Source organism: Liolophura sinensis, chromosome 1 (assembly GCF_032854445.1).
Source record: "Liolophura sinensis isolate JHLJ2023 chromosome 1, CUHK_Ljap_v2, whole genome shotgun sequence".
Classification (NCBI taxonomy): domain Eukaryota; kingdom Metazoa; phylum Mollusca; class Polyplacophora; order Chitonida; family Chitonidae; genus Liolophura; species Liolophura sinensis.
Window position 1 is genome coordinate 81,746,791 of NC_088295.1, and position 17,830 is coordinate 81,764,620.

At 39.3% G+C, this 17,830-nt stretch overlaps 1 protein-coding gene across 2 annotated transcripts; it reads right to left on the bottom strand.

Annotated features, from left to right (window-relative positions):
* Positions 1–3,654: 3,654 nt before the first annotated feature.
* Positions 3,655–15,931, bottom strand: LOC135461326 (uncharacterized). Of its 2 annotated transcripts, none has more exons than XM_064738363.1 (6): positions 15,811–15,931; positions 12,787–12,918; positions 9,043–9,249; positions 7,170–7,307; positions 4,304–5,382; positions 3,655–4,209 (listed from the first exon to the last, which is right to left on the bottom strand). In XM_064738363.1, exons 1-5 carry the CDS (start codon positions 15,893–15,895, stop codon positions 5,129–5,131), a joined length of 816 nt encoding a protein of 271 aa, XP_064594433.1. In that variant the 5' UTR covers positions 15,896–15,931; the 3' UTR covers positions 3,655–4,209; positions 4,304–5,128. The 2 variants fall into 2 exon arrangements, with proteins under 2 accessions (XP_064594433.1, XP_064594432.1); XM_064738362.1 differs by having other exon boundaries at positions 3,657–4,209; positions 9,025–9,249.
* Positions 15,932–17,830: the final 1,899 nt, after the last annotated feature.

The following is a 17,830-nucleotide window of genomic DNA, read 5'->3' on the forward strand; positions in this document are numbered from 1 at the left end:
GGTACTTTCAGTTTCGTTTTCTGTGGAAAATTCCCAACGACCTTGACCCTCAATATTTCTATGAAATGCAGCTAGGCTGTCAGTCACTATTAAGGAACGCCTTCTCCTGTGTTATTGACAGCCATTGCGGCGATCTGTGTAGCTTTTTGATATAAGATGGAGCGCAGACGCATGCTGACCTGCTTAATAACAGGTCTGACCATAGACATCTTGTCCGATTTGTAAACCTCAGCCTACAGGGCATCTGTCAAATCTATCAACTCAGTTCGACTGGTACGTTAGGTCTTAAACGCTCGTGTATGCCAAACAACGTCGTTACTCAACTGGTCTTGTTACGTATATGGAGCTCTGCCTTAAAATCCCATGGCCATCGGTGACTGGAACTTACTCGATCCGTACGATGAACTGTGTAGAGTCGCGCACGTCTTAAGCTCCCGTGTATGTCGAACTTTAGTGAATAAACCACATAGGCCTACTCAGTTTATTGTATTACATTCAAGTCTTTTAAGTAGTTAAATTAAATTATGTACAGAACCTGTGGCCACGGAATGATGCTGTGTTCTGATCAGGGGCGTCTGTATATGTATAATATATTCAAGTGAAGCGTGCAGGAGTGGGTGAACCACGGTGAGATGTTTACTTGCGTGGGTTATCTCCCCCTGTTTGTACCATCCCAGATCATGACATGGCACGCCCCACAAGTATTTATACACTGATTTATTTGGTTGGTATTTGGCTACACTCCACAATTAATGCTTACGGGTCGGCTGTTATCTCCTATTTTTAGACATATTTTCTTGTACTTCTTTGGGCTACCTTGTTTTTTTTTTTTTCGTTTTTTTGTTCCTGCTTGTTGGGTGGTATCTTTTTTGTAGCAAAGGCTTCAAGGTTTCATTCTAGGTATAAATTTGTGTGTTTTTCAGAGAATGGTTGCAGATGCACACAAGGCAAACGTAGTAAAAATCCTGTTTCACCGGCCTCGGTCTGGGTGGGTTTGACTCCTATCAGCTGTTTGTCAGTTTTCTAAAAAATTTCATCGGTCAACCCCTATCGGGAATTTGAATGGAGTTGCACTGACGATGGCCATCAAGCCCGAAGTTTTCGGGGTTTGCAGATTTAGGGACAGTGCTGTGGGGCCAGTCGTCAACATGTAAGTAAATGGGAAATTAATTGTGGTGTGAAACAAATTAACGTCGTGATCAAGAAGTATTTCACTCTCCATACAGCGCATGCACCGTTCCACTCGTTTTGCTGACCCTTGGAGTGCGCACAACAAATGTGGGCTTGTTTAGCCTAACCATTAGCTTATGTCCTTGCACCGAACTGTAATCAGCATTTATCATTAAAATTACTTTAGGTATCCGTTTTAATACTTCTTTATCGAAGAGTGTTAGGTTTATGGAGAGAGAAAACCGGAGTCCTCGGAATAAACCACCGACTTACCGCATTGTACCTGAGAAACCTCTTTACATAGAGGCTCGATGGTTACAGTAAGTCAGCACTTTAACTATCTGAGCCCTGAAAGACCCACTCTCATTTAAGTCTGTCTCAAATAAATAGGATCATTTCGGGAAAATGTTCTCATAAAATTCGGAACATAGCAGATCAGCCGATCTGTCGGCAGTTTATTAATGTATTACAGAATTTTCTTTCATCACAGTACCTGTACTGCACATGCATGCTGGAGATGCAAACTTTAAATAAATTGACTCGTTGAACCATATAACTGGTTCGGCAAAATATTGTAACCCTGATGTCTGCTGTGTCGACACACATCCCACAGTCCCATCGTTAACTTAATACATGAATAAGTTAGGCCTTTATATTAAACGTGAGAAAATATATATTATAAATACTTTTCGAACGATGTGTAATGTTTTGCTTTTGTTTGAACTAAGCCATTACATTAAATCCCACTTTGCTGGACGTGTCCAACCTTAAGACACATGAATCAGCTACATGCATGGTCATGACACGGAAGCGCGCATAAATTGCAACACGCATAACTTTGCGAAAGACAAATGAAACAGCGCTATATAGATCTGAACCATTGCATTCTATATTTACCGCACTTCAAAATACATGTGCGTTCAATTCTGCTAGCTAATAAATAGGCCTTAAACCTTGGGCTTTCCCAGAGAATCATTATTTTTGTAACGCCTCTTGCTCCAAGTATAACTGAAAATCTCAATTTCATTGCTGTCGTTCAATTATTCATTTATTTGTTCATTTAATCATTTATTTATTTAAGAAAAGTTAGCCTGTACAAACTGCCACAAGAGTGTTGTCGACAGTTTGTTATCACGAAGTCCCACATGCAGTGATAGCCGGGGACAGTGTCCCTGTCCAACGCCAGGTATGAACACCTTTCATGTATGTCGTTCTGTACATGAACAGTGCTACCTCTCTGAAGCAACTGGTCCGCTTCGGGACCGGTAGATCCAGGATCAATCCTTGATCGAGTCACACCTAAGACTTTAAAAGAGGAAGTTGTAACTTCCTCGCTTGGCGTTCAGCATGAAGGGGACAGTGCAACGACTGGTTGACCCGTATCAGTATAATGGCTAGGGCGGGGCAGCTTACTTGCCTTCGGTAAGTCGTCTCAGTGAAGCAGCACTAAATAAAAGAGCGGTGGAAATCCGTCCTGCAACAAGGAGGCACATTACACGTGCATGCACCCTAAGGATTCCTTCGTCGTCATAAGACTGAAAAATTGTTGAGTACGACGTTAAACCCCAAGCACTCACTCACTCACTCTGAAGCAACTGTCTTGTGACAGAATGTTGCATAGTACAGGCACCGCTTGCACAAAGGGACTGGAAGCCTAAGTTGACTGTAAATCACTAAGGTAACGATCGTAGCCTTAGCTTAAAATCGATACCCTCTTGCATATAGGGATTATAAGTAAGCTACAATAGTTGTAACTTACAAATCAGAAATTACCATCGAGTCGACCCTGCTGTAAATATTTACAATCGCCCAAAACTTAACGTTAAGTACAAATACTTTCCGTAAGCAGACTGTTAGTTGATACTTTTCGACTCGGTTTCCAAAGGTGTGCCATGCATTTGTCTCAAAAAGATGTTACGACCATTTTTTCACATGTTGTAATCATTATGCTGAATCATTATGATGTAGATCTTAAAATGAAGCCCACAAAAGGTATTGACCGGTACATTGTCCATTTACACAGGCCACCTTTGTCAAATTTGGCCTGCGATCGTGAGTGAAATTTCCAAAAATTGCAATTTCCTTACAATAGGGGAGTATCGAGTTCGAACTCTTTTTTGTTGAAGGTAAAAACAGTCCTCCTGTATCATGTGACGTAGGAAAACTGTTAGACAACCTTTGTAGCCATTACTTACCGATCACTTGTCTTACAGTACTGCAGAGGCAAAAACAAGAACCCATCCTATAGAAACTTCCCAAGTTCGAAAACTTCAGCTCCTTCGTTTGTCTACTTCGAACTCGAAATTCCCCTTTTTCTTTATGCAAGCTGTGCAACATATTTTACAATCAATTGTAAGCGCATCTGTACAATCGGTCTCCAATAGATTGTAGCTACAATCTCTTTGTGCAAGCGTGTCCTGCGGCGGACTGATTGCCAGTAATCCTTTAACCTGATTGTATAACGAAATCCTTTGACCTTAATGTGTTCTTTTATTGCTCTACAAGTAATAGGCCTAATGCGTGTGGACCTTTTTGTCTTGTGTTATCGACCCATAGTGGCCTAAGTGGGTCATACTGATTTATGTATTGCAATTAAGCTAGAACTTTCAAGATAACATGCTAACCAACGCCAGAATGTCTCCCTGACACGCATGCCGTCCCAACACATCATGCCCGTGATTTACCTGAATAGGCTTAAGTGTCTCGAATTCAGTCTGCAGTATTTTGAGTAGCGTGGGTAAAATAACTCACCTGCCAATAATAATACAATATTATACAAATTAAATCAATACAGTAAAAAATAATAAGGCAAATATAAAGTAATTTTTAATTCGACCCTTTCATGGGTGGAATAGTACCGTGCGTTCATTCTGGCCTTATTATGAACACTCCATCAATCAGCGACGCCACTCAGAGGGTGGGCTCAAAGGTCAGACGGCGCAGTAGTTGCTTGATTCTGAAGCTTTATTGATCACTTCATCAGACAGTGACAAATCAGAAGGTGAGCTCACAGGTTATATGGCATACATCATTTTGAATCTATTATGGTCACTCCATCAATCAGTAAATCAGACAGTGAGCTTATAGGCTCACCGACAAGGCCAGACAGCGCACTAGTTGCTTCGTTCTAAACCTATTATGAGCACACCATCCATCAGTGATATGACTCAAAAGCTAAGCTCAAAGGTTCAAAGGTCAAACGACGCACTAGTTGCTTCGCTCTAAACCTATTATGAACACACCATCAGTGACATGACTCAGAAGGTAAGCTCAAAGGCTCAAACGTCAGACGGGGCACTAGCTGCTTCATTCTGGCATAGAATGAAATGCCATGTCTTTTGCCTGAGCGGCAAAAGAAATATCGCGTGTGAACACAAACAAATAATTTCCTACTACTACTAATAGTAAACATATTTTTATATATAAAAGAGTTCGTAATTTCTCTGTTTTAATTTGAAACAAAATTAGCCAAAAAAGTTACATTGTGAAATAGTATTTGTCTACATTATAACATACCAATGTTATTATATTGTACATTTATGAATTAATATTTAATTACTTAGGATAAGTTTACGATATGCTAAAAAATTATTCAGATAGAAACTGATTCAAATATGCGAACAACATTTTCCACAAACCTTAGGATGTAAGAAAGAGAAGGGGGAGAATTGACTATGGAACAACAAGTGTGGCGTCATCAGAACAGCCAACCACCTACTTGATTTCCTCCCTTTGTGACGTCATCAGAACAGCCAACCACCTACTTGATTTCCTCCCTTTGTGATTATTACATGAAATTACTTCACTTGTCTTGGCATAGATGTATGTTTACAACTGTCTACATAGTATAAATGGCCGCAAAGGCCGGATTAGCTGCATACAATGTGTTTACTTTAGCATAAATCAACATTTACAGTTTTGCATGTATGCGCATAAAGACACGCTGATAGACTCTCTTTTATTTACCACGTGTATCAAAGACATTGATAACAACGTTGAAGAGATAGCGCATCGGAGATGTGGAAGTCACCGCTCCTTTCCAGTTATTTGCGGCACACGCGTCCATCTTGCTCTCCTCAACGTCGTTACATAAATGAGTGTCACAAAACATTGTGCAGATCTTCTTTCCGTTTCTCTCCTCGCATCCCGACTTCCCAAGAACTAGATTGTTCGCATGACACCTGCGCTCGATTGATTGCATCACGTGTGTGTCTGTGGAGAAGAAAAACAAAGACGTGTTATAAAAACCTGAGTGTAGTCTTAACAAGGTTGTATATAACTAATTTTATGAGTACAGAATATTATAGCATATCCACCAAAATAACATAACATAAAACAATATCACGAGAGGAATTATAGCAATGATCGCAGAATTGCATACAAAACATGGTGCCATTTAGCATTTAATGTACATAGAAATACTGCATTGACGATGCACCCTGTAACTATAATGTTCAACACAGTAATATTACAACATACAGGTACAGTGATTTATTTACCAAACTAGAACAAGCCGGAAACTGCACCCTACACCTGCTTCACTTTTATATTCACATGTTCACAAATCTGCACTTTTGTTGAAAAAAAGAAAAAGAGTGACACGTGATATTAGACTCATGAACTTTTCTCGAACCATACAGGTGCGTATTTTTAGTATTCGATTAGTAAAATCCTGTAAAATATAATCGATGAACGAGATACGGGTTTGTCGCCTGTAAGACGTCCAAGAGGGCGAATGAGATAGATATATGTAGGCCTACTTTTAGGTTCTTATACTACGTTAACGTACTGTATAAGGTGCTTACAGCATCGTGCTTTCCTATACTGATCGGTTCCAACTGAAATTGCTTGTGCGGATTAACTAGGCGGCGTACCCCGACGAAGTCATAGATAAGCAATGTCATTGTCCACAATAGCTGCAGTAGCCAGTGACAGAAGAAACTATAAACTTAAAACGAAATGCCGTAATTCACATATTCTAACTTTTTCAAATTGTATTGCAGGATATATATTGTTACGAAACCCCGTTTTTAAATATTGTATTACTATTATTTTTTATTTTACCGGATAGGTGTCTGTCCTACATTTTCCCCTTTTGTTTACCTTTTAGCCTGCACTGTATTTAAGTCGAGGCTTCAATGTTTATTTCGTGTAGGGTATACCTTCTGGAAATTTGTATCGGAGTTGTAAACATGTTTACGATCAAACCATCCAGAATTTCTTGACTTTAGTCTATAAGTATGAGCGATGGAGGTGTGAAGAACGCAGTCATTTTTCGAAAGTTCATACGAGAGCAATCATTTTCTCAAGTCCACTCGAGAGCAGTCATATTTACTGTCAGTCATTGTCAAGGATTTTACCGGGTTTGGAGATATTGGCTTTCAAGCCATTCGCCACTCGTCATTTATACTCCATTTTCGGTACGCAGCGTTTTGTGAGCGTGTGTTTCGCAACTTGCTATTTTTTGGAGACGTTATTTTGGAGCTTATATCGCTCATTACTACATGCGTGATTGAACAGTTTAAGCAATGCTTATTGATTGATCTTTGCCATTGGTGTTTTACTAAAATAAATACCCAAGGAAATATTATGATGGTAGTCAATTTTATGGCTAGAGGAAACCATACAGAGCCAACAGAAAACCATCGTACTTCAAAAGTGTACAGTCACTGTTAGCGTGGTCTGGATGTCATCCTCGATAATCCGTGTAAGATGGAAAAGTCAATAAGCTAATCTTTGTACTAATGATGATTTGATGAAGACAAATAAATGTAAGATACATGATGACACTTTGATCCGGGTCTTTCCCTGAATAAGATCATCACTTAATTATGAGTAATGTGCATAAAACTCCCATTAATCGATACCACATACCACACCAAATTATTGCTTTTGTGGCACGATTGGGCGACAGTCACAAAGGGCAAATCTTCTGATGAATCTGTCATTTTTAACAGTGTAACTTACCAGTTGCACGGGGCATTTGATGTGATACTTACTGCTGTCAGAGACACGAGTGATGCTGCACTGGCTTATCTTCAAACTTCCACAATTCACTTGTGGTGCCGTACTCGGAGTGGTGGCACACGAGTCGCCTGGGGTCATGCCTTTACACTCGTAACACTTCATGGAGGAAGCTGTAAAAATAATGTATAAATTAGAAAATGCCTATATTATTAATAAATCTTTTGACTTCTATTAACATTTTACAATATTATTACATATACTATCCCATTAGGGATTTGTCATGAAACTTTGTATATGTTCAAAAGTAGCTTATGATTTTGTAATATGTATTTAGGAAGTGGTTTCGAACACACGACATTGTTGGTCCAAGCGTGCATGTTGTCGTTGCACCTTTACTCACTGATCCCGTATACTGCCAAGTGCAAGGGCTAAAAATTTGCACGAGTTAGCCGTTTTCGAGATAAAACGATTGCACGAGAGCTAGTGAGAGATCTGCAGTTTTCTTTAGCTTGTATATGGTTTGACCCTGTCCTTGGGTTATGAATCCCATGCATTTGTTTGCCATATTCTCATGGCTGACATACATTTATATTACCTGGAATAATTTTGAGAAGAGTCAAAATATGACATTCATGTCATCACTTAAATTACAGGAACATGACTGATACGTGACTGGCCTTGGATTGTCGTTGTTTTGTCGGTAACCGTGAGCTAGTGAGAAATACTTGCAAGAATGAAGAAAATTAAGCCATACAATATCGCAATTTGCGACAAAATTGCAAAAAAATATGATCCACATTACATGTACACATGGCCACTGGATCCAAACTGACACACAACCAGGCCTTTGAAGATTGTTCGTCAACTAGTTTTTTGGAAAGCAATAAAGGACAAAGAATGTAGGCCCTCCAGTAAACTGTTTTCGTGAGGTGTACATTCTTTCACAATGGGGCCAAAAAAAGTTTTGTCCTGGATGAAAGCGTTTGTAAAGCAGCAGTCGTATGCATTTGGATGAAGTAAAATCCTTCAATATATCGATGCTGATAAAATTGTGTCTCATTCATATTAATGTATCTGTAAAAGTATTTAAATATTCCAGATACTTTTTCAGTCACGATATCAACAAAACTTATTTATGCGGATGCTAATGTAGTTTTAAATTAAAAAAATTCCAAGTAAGAGACGAACGGGTAACAAACTATATTTGATTATTTATTTATTTATTTGATTGGCGTTTTACACCGTACTCAAGAATATTTCACTTATACCACGGCGGCCAGCATTATGGTGGGTGGAAACCGGGCACAGCCCGGGGGAAACCCACGATCATCCGCAGGTTGCTGGCAGACCTTCCCACTTACGGCCGGAGAGGAAGCCACATGAGCTGGACTTGAACTCATAGCGACCGCATTGGTGAGAGGCTCCTGGGTCATTACGCTGCGCTAGCGCGCTAACCGACTGAGCCACAGAGGCCCCCCTATTCGATTACAAAATAGTAAATAAATGCACGATATTAATTGGGAGTTCGGGTTTCTAGTTTATCGTTTATTTATGTAGACTTTTTTGCATGGGCTTCAGTCCAAATGAAGTGAATTTAAATCCAGCATGAATGTGCTATTAGGAAGACATGAAGCTATTACAATACTATTGCTACTACGGATACCTCATTTTAAAATTAGTATTTCATATAGGAATAATGGTAAAATAATATTACAAATTTCTGGAAGTCTTACGTAGTCGCTGTATACTAACAGTATATAAATTCAAAATGTATTCGAACTATTGCAGCCTGTGAATGTACGTTGTCTGGGTTTGAACCCCCACTTCGTGTGTTGTTGTGTACATGTATAGCGCTGTCTCACTTAAGTAACTGTGACAGAAACGCACATTTATAGTACTGCTCACTGACTAGCGGGGTTGTGGAAGGAGCCGCTCCTTTACAGTCAGTGGCAACACACTCGTCCACCTTGCTCTCCTCAACATCGTTACATAAATCAGTGTCGCAAAACACTGTGCAGCTCTTCTTTCCACCTTTCTCTTGGCATCCCGTCTTCGCAAGATTTAGTACATTTATATGGCACTCGCGCGTAATTTTTTCCATTGTGTTCGTTTCTGTGAGGAAGAAAAACAAAGACGTGTTATGAAAACATGCCTGTACATTAACTAGGTTGCATATAACTAATTATATGTGCACATAATATTATATTATATACTACAAATGCAAAGCTCAGTTGATTAGCGAGCCTCTCATCAATGCGGTTCCTGTGAGTTCAAATCCAGCTCATGCTGACTTCTTCCTGCCGTACGTGGGAAGGTCTCCCAGTAACCTGTGGATGGTCATGGGTTTTCCCCGGGCTCTACCCGGTTTCCCCCCACCGTAATGCTGGCCGCCGTCGTATAAGTGAAATATTCTAAAGTACGGCGTAAAACACCAATCAAATAAATAAATAAATATTCAGAGCGGTTAATGTGGGAGATGCTGGGAACATGGCCAGCTGATCTCAGAGCTATCTGGCGATGTACTATGTTACTACAACGCTGCAGCCAGCTAGTGCGCATCAATACATATTCCAGCAAAAGACAGAATGAGAGATTTCTTCATGAAAGTAGAACAAACCTGAAATTGCGAAATACATTGTTGTCTGGTGTACACGATTCGCTTTTAGGTTGTTATATTATGTCTTCTATCACATGGTAAAATATGACCCAGTTATTGATAGCTAAAGTGTACATAGTTTTGTCGACATATAAAATAACATCATTATCATAATATAAAATGGGAACAACAGTTTAAAAGACACTGTACAGGACTTTAGCCGATGGAAACATCGATTGTCGATCTACCGTGCATCGTTCATGAAAACTGCGTCCCATACCAGCTTTATTTTATATTCCCATATTCATAACTCTCAGCTTTTGTGAAAAAGAAAGAAAAAGTTTGACTAACGTATAATATTAAATTCGTAAACCTCTCTCGAAACGTACATGTATATTAGCAAAATTCTGTGAAATGTCATGCGGGTTTGTCACCTGCAAGACATGTAGTTTTGGGTTCTTGTACGATACTATATACTGTTCTTATAGCATTGTATTTTCGCATGCTGATCGGTTGCAACTGAAATTGCTTTTGGGAATTAACTGGGCTATATTTGCGCCGTGGAAGACGTCGCGAGTTTGATGACTGCTCGAATTGTGATGCTCCAAAATGTGTGAGCTGTGGCGGTGATCGTAGTGTGGCGCACAGCACATAACTAGTCCGAATTCTCTGATTAGAACTTGCAGCAGATACTGTGATAAACCTGCACTATGCTATCAGGCTTATCACAATACCTGTTGGAAGTTCCAGTCAGAAAATTCGGACGAGCAGATACCCAGCCAGCAAAGTGGGCCCGTTTTTGAAAATTACAGATAATGTGTCATATGCAGAGACTTTAAGGACTATCGGGTCGTCTACAGGGGAAGTCTGTAAGTCCCCACTCCAGTCAGTCAACTAGCCAGGTTACGGGAATCATCTCAAGTGAAGGTTGCCAGAGAAGGCATAACAACGAAATGCCATACGGCCCAGTAATGAAGTCTGTGCCTGTTCAAAATGACAAGAAAGTGGCCGTCCAGATTAAATTGTTGCCATCTGCAATCATACCTAATGCAGTAGTATTGATCACTGAAATATTGTTCAACTGTGCCAAAGTCCCTAAAAAACCTGAGGTTATTAACTTCATTGTACACTCAGCCCGTCGTCACATAGGGGACTGTGCTATTGTTCCTTCAGATCTGGTAAGCTCTACTGAGGCAAAGTAGACTTACTTTTTAATAACAGATTACTTTAGGCATTTCGTAACTTTTATTGTTATCCTCATCGGCATAATGTTGTTTAACATATTACAACAGAATATGCGGACTCTATGGTCATGGACAGGAAATCAAGTTTTATTGGTCTATCCAAAATAATGCTCCAGAGATTGTATGTCATCAGGAGACCTTTCTGCAACCAGAGCTGCATTTTACCTTCCCTGGATAGGCGATAAAAATAACAAACCGCCTTGGAGGTTCCAGGTAAGGGCTGGCTATATTTATAAAAGATGGCCTTTCTTTCACAGAAATCCACTTTCCAGACTTAAAGGTAATCAAGGTTCAAGGCTTTCTGATTGCCTTGAAAGACAGGTGGTGTGTAAATGTTGCACACGTCTACAAACCTTGTAAAAAATTAGATTATGTTGACCATGACCAAATAATAAGTTGTTGCCATGGCCATCAGCTGTGTTATATGGAGATCTAATGGTCACAATCCTCTATGGCAAAGTTCTATGGGAAAATATGTATGCTCTTCATCATACTATTTGTTCCAGGGATCTTTGTCCAGCCGTTATGTGGTGAGTAGGTCAACTGTCACCCTGTAGGAGGAACCGTTACACCTATCTATTTCGTTTGTTCCAGCGACCTTTGTCCAGCCGTCATGTTGTGAGTAGGTCAACCGTCCTCCTGTAGGAGGGACTATTACACTTGTCTATTTCGTTTGTTCCAGCGATCTTTGTCCAGCCGTTATGTTGTTAGTATGTCAACTGTCCCCATGTAGGAGGGACCATTACTCCTTTCTGTTGCAAGTTTGTTCCAACAATCTTTTTCCAGCCATTATGTGGTGAGTAGGTCAGCTGTCCCCCTGTAGGAGGGACCATTACACTTGTCAATTACGTTTGTTCCAGCGAGGTTGTGGCTAATGGCAATGGTAAAATGGGCCATTAATTCAGCTACTGCTGAGCCTATTACAAAGAGAGAAAGGCTTACTGGAGGCTCCTGTCCTATGGTCGAACGATGAGTGCACCAATGGTATTCGTGGGCGAAAAGTAGCTAAAAACAAAGCAACTCACAGTCGTCAGTATCATGACATTCTGGCGTATCGTAAGTGTAAAGCCATCGCACAACGCACTATCAAAATAGCTCAAAAGTCCACTGGCAGTTATAGGATAAAAGCCCTACCACAGTCAAATATGCGTTGGTCCAGGTAACAAGTAAGTGGTAACCGGAAGTGTAATAGTCTTCCGACCCTTGTTGTTAATAATTTTCGCTTTGTTATAAACTCTGAAAAATGTGATATACGAGCAGAAAATTTTCTCCAGAAGCTCATCTTGGGCATGATACTTCAGTGGCGGCAGCACTTTGGCGGCCTAGGCTCGCCCTGCCACAAGAATATACAGTATATGTACACACAGCTTATGACTCCTCGTCGTCATATGACTGAAAAATGGCTGAAGAAAAACACATACAGAGCCAATATCAAACCATCGTACTTCTCATACGTAGGTCACTGTTAACATACTTCCTTTTTCTTGTCTTCCTCGATAGTCCGTAAAAGACGGAATAGCCAAATAAGCCGATCTTTTTACTAGTCATGGTTTTCAAACAGACACGTACATGTAAGTTCATGTAAAATACATGATAATACTTTGATCCTGGTCTTTCCCTGGACAAGGTCATCCCTTAATTATGAGTAACGTGCTTGAAAACCCCAAATAATCGATACCAGATACCACACTGAATTAATGCTTTTGTGGCACGATTGGGCGACAGTCACAAAGGTCAAATCTTCTGATGAATCTGTCATTTTAACAGTGTAACTTACCAGTTGCACGGGACATTTGATGTGATACTTACTGCTGTCAGAGACACGAGTGATGCTGCACTTGCTTAAATTTAAACCTCCACAATTCACTTGTTTTGCCTTACTCGCATTGGTGGCACACGAGTCGCTTGGGGTCATGCCTTCACACTCGTAACACTTCAAGGCTGAAATTACAAAAACAGACACAGCATGTATGAGAAAATACGTATTTTACTTATTAGATGCTTTGTCTTTTATGTTTATATTTTTTAATCTCAAAGATTAATCAAAGATTTGTCGCTAAACTATGTACCTGTATTTGTTCAAGTCTTGCTTATAATTAGTGAAAAATACAAGAATGATAAACTGTCATACAACTCATTGAAGATTAATCCCCTGCTAGTTGTCTGTCTTGAAGTATTCTTCTGCAAGGGGCGTCACAAACAACAAGTTTTGTGCTAGATGAAAGCGTATATGACAGCCGTCATATACATTTGGATGGAATAAAGTCCTTCAATATATCGATGCTCATTAAAAAAAGTGTCGATGTTAATACACTTCATTTATGCGGCTGCGAATGCAGTTTTAAATTTTAAAAAAAACTGAGCCACTGGAAATAACTGACCATACCTTTTTGCGAAATGATATGAAAATATAGATCACAACGTACGAACGGGTTACAAACAAAATCCCTTCATGCATATGACATATGAGATTAATGTGCTGCATGTAAGGATATCTAGTTTATTGCATATTTAAGTAGAATTTATCCCATGGAAATGCAAGAGATTCAGTAAAAATGAAGTGAAATAGAATCTAACATGCACTGCTTTATTTGCAGGATATGAAGTTTACAGTTATTACTGTAATAATGTAACATTACCAATGTCTCATTTTTAATTAGTATTTCTTATAGGAATAACTAAGAAATCAGATTTAAAATGTCTGTTAATCTTAAATTACAAATGGTGACAGCAGGTATATTAGCTACATGTAAGGATATTTGGGCCACACAAAGGCTTATTTGAGAAGACTATTGGTCCATAGTAGGCCTGTAAATGTAGTAGATGAAAACTTAGTCACTGATAAATGGGTTAAATTTCATTACGATAAGTGAAGAGAAGGCAACAAGACTTGTCCTTAATACCTGGAGTTTGTATATTATTTGAACTTTAGCCAATGAAAGTCGAAAGTTAAAGCTCAATAAAACTGACCATTTCTGGAAGATGGCATCAACGAATGCACGGTACAACGATATACAGAAGCGTAACAGTGCCACTGCCTCCGAAGGAGATAGCATTACGGCTGAGTAGATTTGGTTTCATCTATACCCCACTATAATTCCTACACGTATGTACCGGTATCCCATGTGGGGGATTGTTTCGGCTTCATATGTTCTGTATGGTTAGTGGTGTAGGCCTAAGCACAGTCTTTAAAAAAATAATACCGGGTAGTCTATCTCTTAATCAGTATTTCGTCTGTCTATAATTTTTCCCTTCACAAGATGGTGAACATAATATTTAAATGTACATATATCTTTCTTTTCATTATAAAAATCCACTACACCTTGTCTGCGAAATCATCGACATTCCGATTAGGCCTGCTCTGAATTACTTCCCTTGTGACGCGACAGCGACTATGACGTGACGAGATATTAGCTTTTGAAGCGTGAAACTACGAGAAGTGGAAACTTACCTATGAAAGCATGCAGCATGTAGGTTATGTTACGACAGTGATAAATCTGTCCTAGGCAACAGGATGTTAAAAAAGTGATACAAGCCCTTGAGAGTCACAGAAATGTCGAGAGATCTTAGATGAAATCAATATTTTTCAGCTTAGGAAGAATAGCTCGCCCCTCTCTACGCTCGCTTTACACCACTCTCACAAACAGACGAGCTTAACCTTTGAAGGCTGTGCGATGCATATAGACCTAGCTTCACCACTAATATCCTCGCACCGAATTATTTAATTAACCCTCATCAGTAAAATTGTTTCAGGTCTTTGTTAAAATGATGTTGTGCATGTTTTAGATAAATAGGATATATTTGTATAAAGTATTATCAGAAACAAAGGTTGAAACAGAGCGTTTGTGTTGCCTGACATCACTTTCTGTTTCATCAGTGACCCTCTGACCTCGGCGTTGTTCAAAATTTCTGTACAAAATTTGCTAGTGGTGGCACTGATGTAAAGCAAATGTAGAGAGCGACGCGTTCACTGTAAGAAGTATGGTCTATTGTAATTAATTAGGGCCAGGATTGTTAAATTATCTAAAAATTTATCCTGGGCTTTCCAAACAAACTTTACAAAATCTGCCTTAAAGCCAGGTCTTCAACAGGCTTATTCCGCTTTCACTCAGAAGCTTGTCATGAGAAACTTTGAGAGATCCAGCCACATCTTACTCCTGAAAACGCAGCTTTTACATGGGAGAATGACCTCAAGTGCGACAATTCCCTGTGGCCTGTGTTTTAACGTCGTACTTAACAATTTTTCAGTCATATGACGACGAAGGAGTCCTTAGAGTGCATGTTATGTATCTCTTTGTTGCAGGACGGATTTCCATTGCTCTTTAATCTTTTATCTAGTGATGACTTAGCAAGGGCGAGTATCCCCCCCCCCCCCCCACCCCCACATCAATTGTTCAAGACCTTTACTAGTACTCTAGATGTGCACCAACCCGGCTGCAAACTGTTCGTAATACTGCGTAATATAGCGGAAATGTGTATACCTTCTCCTGTACAGTGGCTGCTCGGGTCCGGAACGACAATAGTTTAAGACCTACAACGCTACCAGTTTGTCCATAAATCATCATCAGAGGTAAGAATGGCACACTGCGCAGCTTGGCCCCGAATCACTTCCGGCGGGAAATGTCCCCCCACCCCACACCTGAATACCAAGCGCACAGAAATACCACGTCTCAATCATACGTTGGTAGGTTTCTTGGATGATGAAAACTAATGTGAAACGTGTCATAACGATTTGAATGAAACGTCTTGCGCATTAAATTACTCGTGATAATCCGGCACAGAAGACTTATTGCAGTTCTCAATGAAATTTGTCTGTTACCAAATAATACTCACTTGCATTTGTGCTGTGAAACAGTCCAATATAGCAAACGAGGAGAACAAAAGCTCTGCCGAGTGTTTTGTCATCCAACGGCGCCATGTTTTACACTCTCGTCCTTTTGAGCAAGAAAGAACTACACGCAACTATTTGTGCGACAATATCTTTTATTATAAACTTAACGTCTACTCCGCGAAGTATCGATGACCAATCAGTGGAGTTGAAACAGCTTAAGCAGTAATCTGTAACATGACTTCGAACATGGGATGACCCCATCGACATGACAACGCCCCAATACAAAGCACTGTTTAAAGAAATATACAGGAGTTATTTGTGATTGTACCATAACTGGTTTGGAACAAGAAGGCAATAAACTGACCTACTGCTCACATCAGTCACTTCAAACATGACGATAATACCATTTCTCAAATGAATTACCTATTTTTCTCGGGCCTTATCAAATGTGACAAACTTGATAACTTACAAGGAAGCGAGATAATTCTCTTTATATTCCACACTATTGATTTATCGTCAACAGTCAAGCTCTCACTCCGCAACCCATCAAATAACATGGGTTTTCTAGTACTTTCAATAACATACGCCCTCCAGGAGAGCTTAAGAGATTTTGTAAATGACCAGCAACTCTTGGGGTTGGGGGTAAAGTACATAGTTGTCAGCTTAGACATGCTAAAGTGCACGTTTTACAAATTATGCCATATGCCATAAAGTATTCAAACTCGAAACGAAAAGTGATCCACGATGAAATAATTTTTTTACATCACTTAACAGTATAGCCAAAACGGATCTATCCATTTAATGATGAGCACGTGTATAGTATTAAAGAATGGTACGAAATCTTTGGTCTTACTATGATACCGAGTCAAATATTTTGCAATGGCGATAAAAAGTAAAAAAAAACACTTCGCCTAGGTGAAACCATTTTATCGAAGACTTTAACTGAGTCAAAGACATCGAATCCACGACTAATACTGCTTCATAGCCATTATAGCAATAATCATATCATGACTGATTCAAGGATAGAAACGGAGCTGCATATTTCGCAAAGGATATTAATTCTTGAAAACATTTATGATCGATACAAGTCCATCAAACAGGTTTATAATAGGTTTATATCGACTTTACCTGACACAAAACCAATCAAACCATTTACTTTTGAACTTACCGATTTTACAGTTTTAATATGCTCCGTGTCCCTTCACGCACCACCTAAAATATGTTTTAGTCATAGAAGGCAATATTTTAAAATGTCAGAAGACTAAAAATCAGTCTGTTTTGGCGGTAAATAGGCGGTTGTTATTATCGCTGTTGATAACAAACGTAAATCCATCCCCTAATTGAACGGTATTTGTCTTTTCATTTGTGACATTTTAATCATTTCTCAAGCTCAGAGGATCTTTGAAAACGGAACATAAATTGTATCTTTCGACATTCCTTTTTCACCATACATGTAGTTGTAAAAGTATGCTTACAAGAGTACATGAGTAGGCTATTCTTGATGAACTTTCAAGAATAACCCAATATAATTGCACAGTCTGTACATTGAATGTCGACATGTGGGATAAAGAATTTCCAGATTATAATAGTGAGTCAGAAAAACCCTATGAAAAGATAATAAAGACGATTTGATAGCCATTTAGAACTTGTCTTCTAAAATGTCTTCACACGAGCATATTCATTCATTTATCAAAACCACAAATCATATTCTTATACGTGTTAAATATGTTTTCCCATTACCAAGAAAGTCAGGAACATCCCAATGCAAGAAGCAAACAGCTTTATTATGGAATCTTTCCTGATGTCCAAATCACTCACAGCAAAGTAATCAGTATCTGTCAGAAATCCCAAGTCTAAATGTGCTGAAAGCGACTTAGTATGGTAAGATTTGACATTGTTGTTTTTTGACATTGTTTCTGACATTTGTCAGAGACAAAAACATTTATATGAGAGAGTTTTTTCCTGTTTTAAAGAAAGGGCTCTTTGTAGTTTCTGCGTCAACTGTCGTCTGAGATATAATGT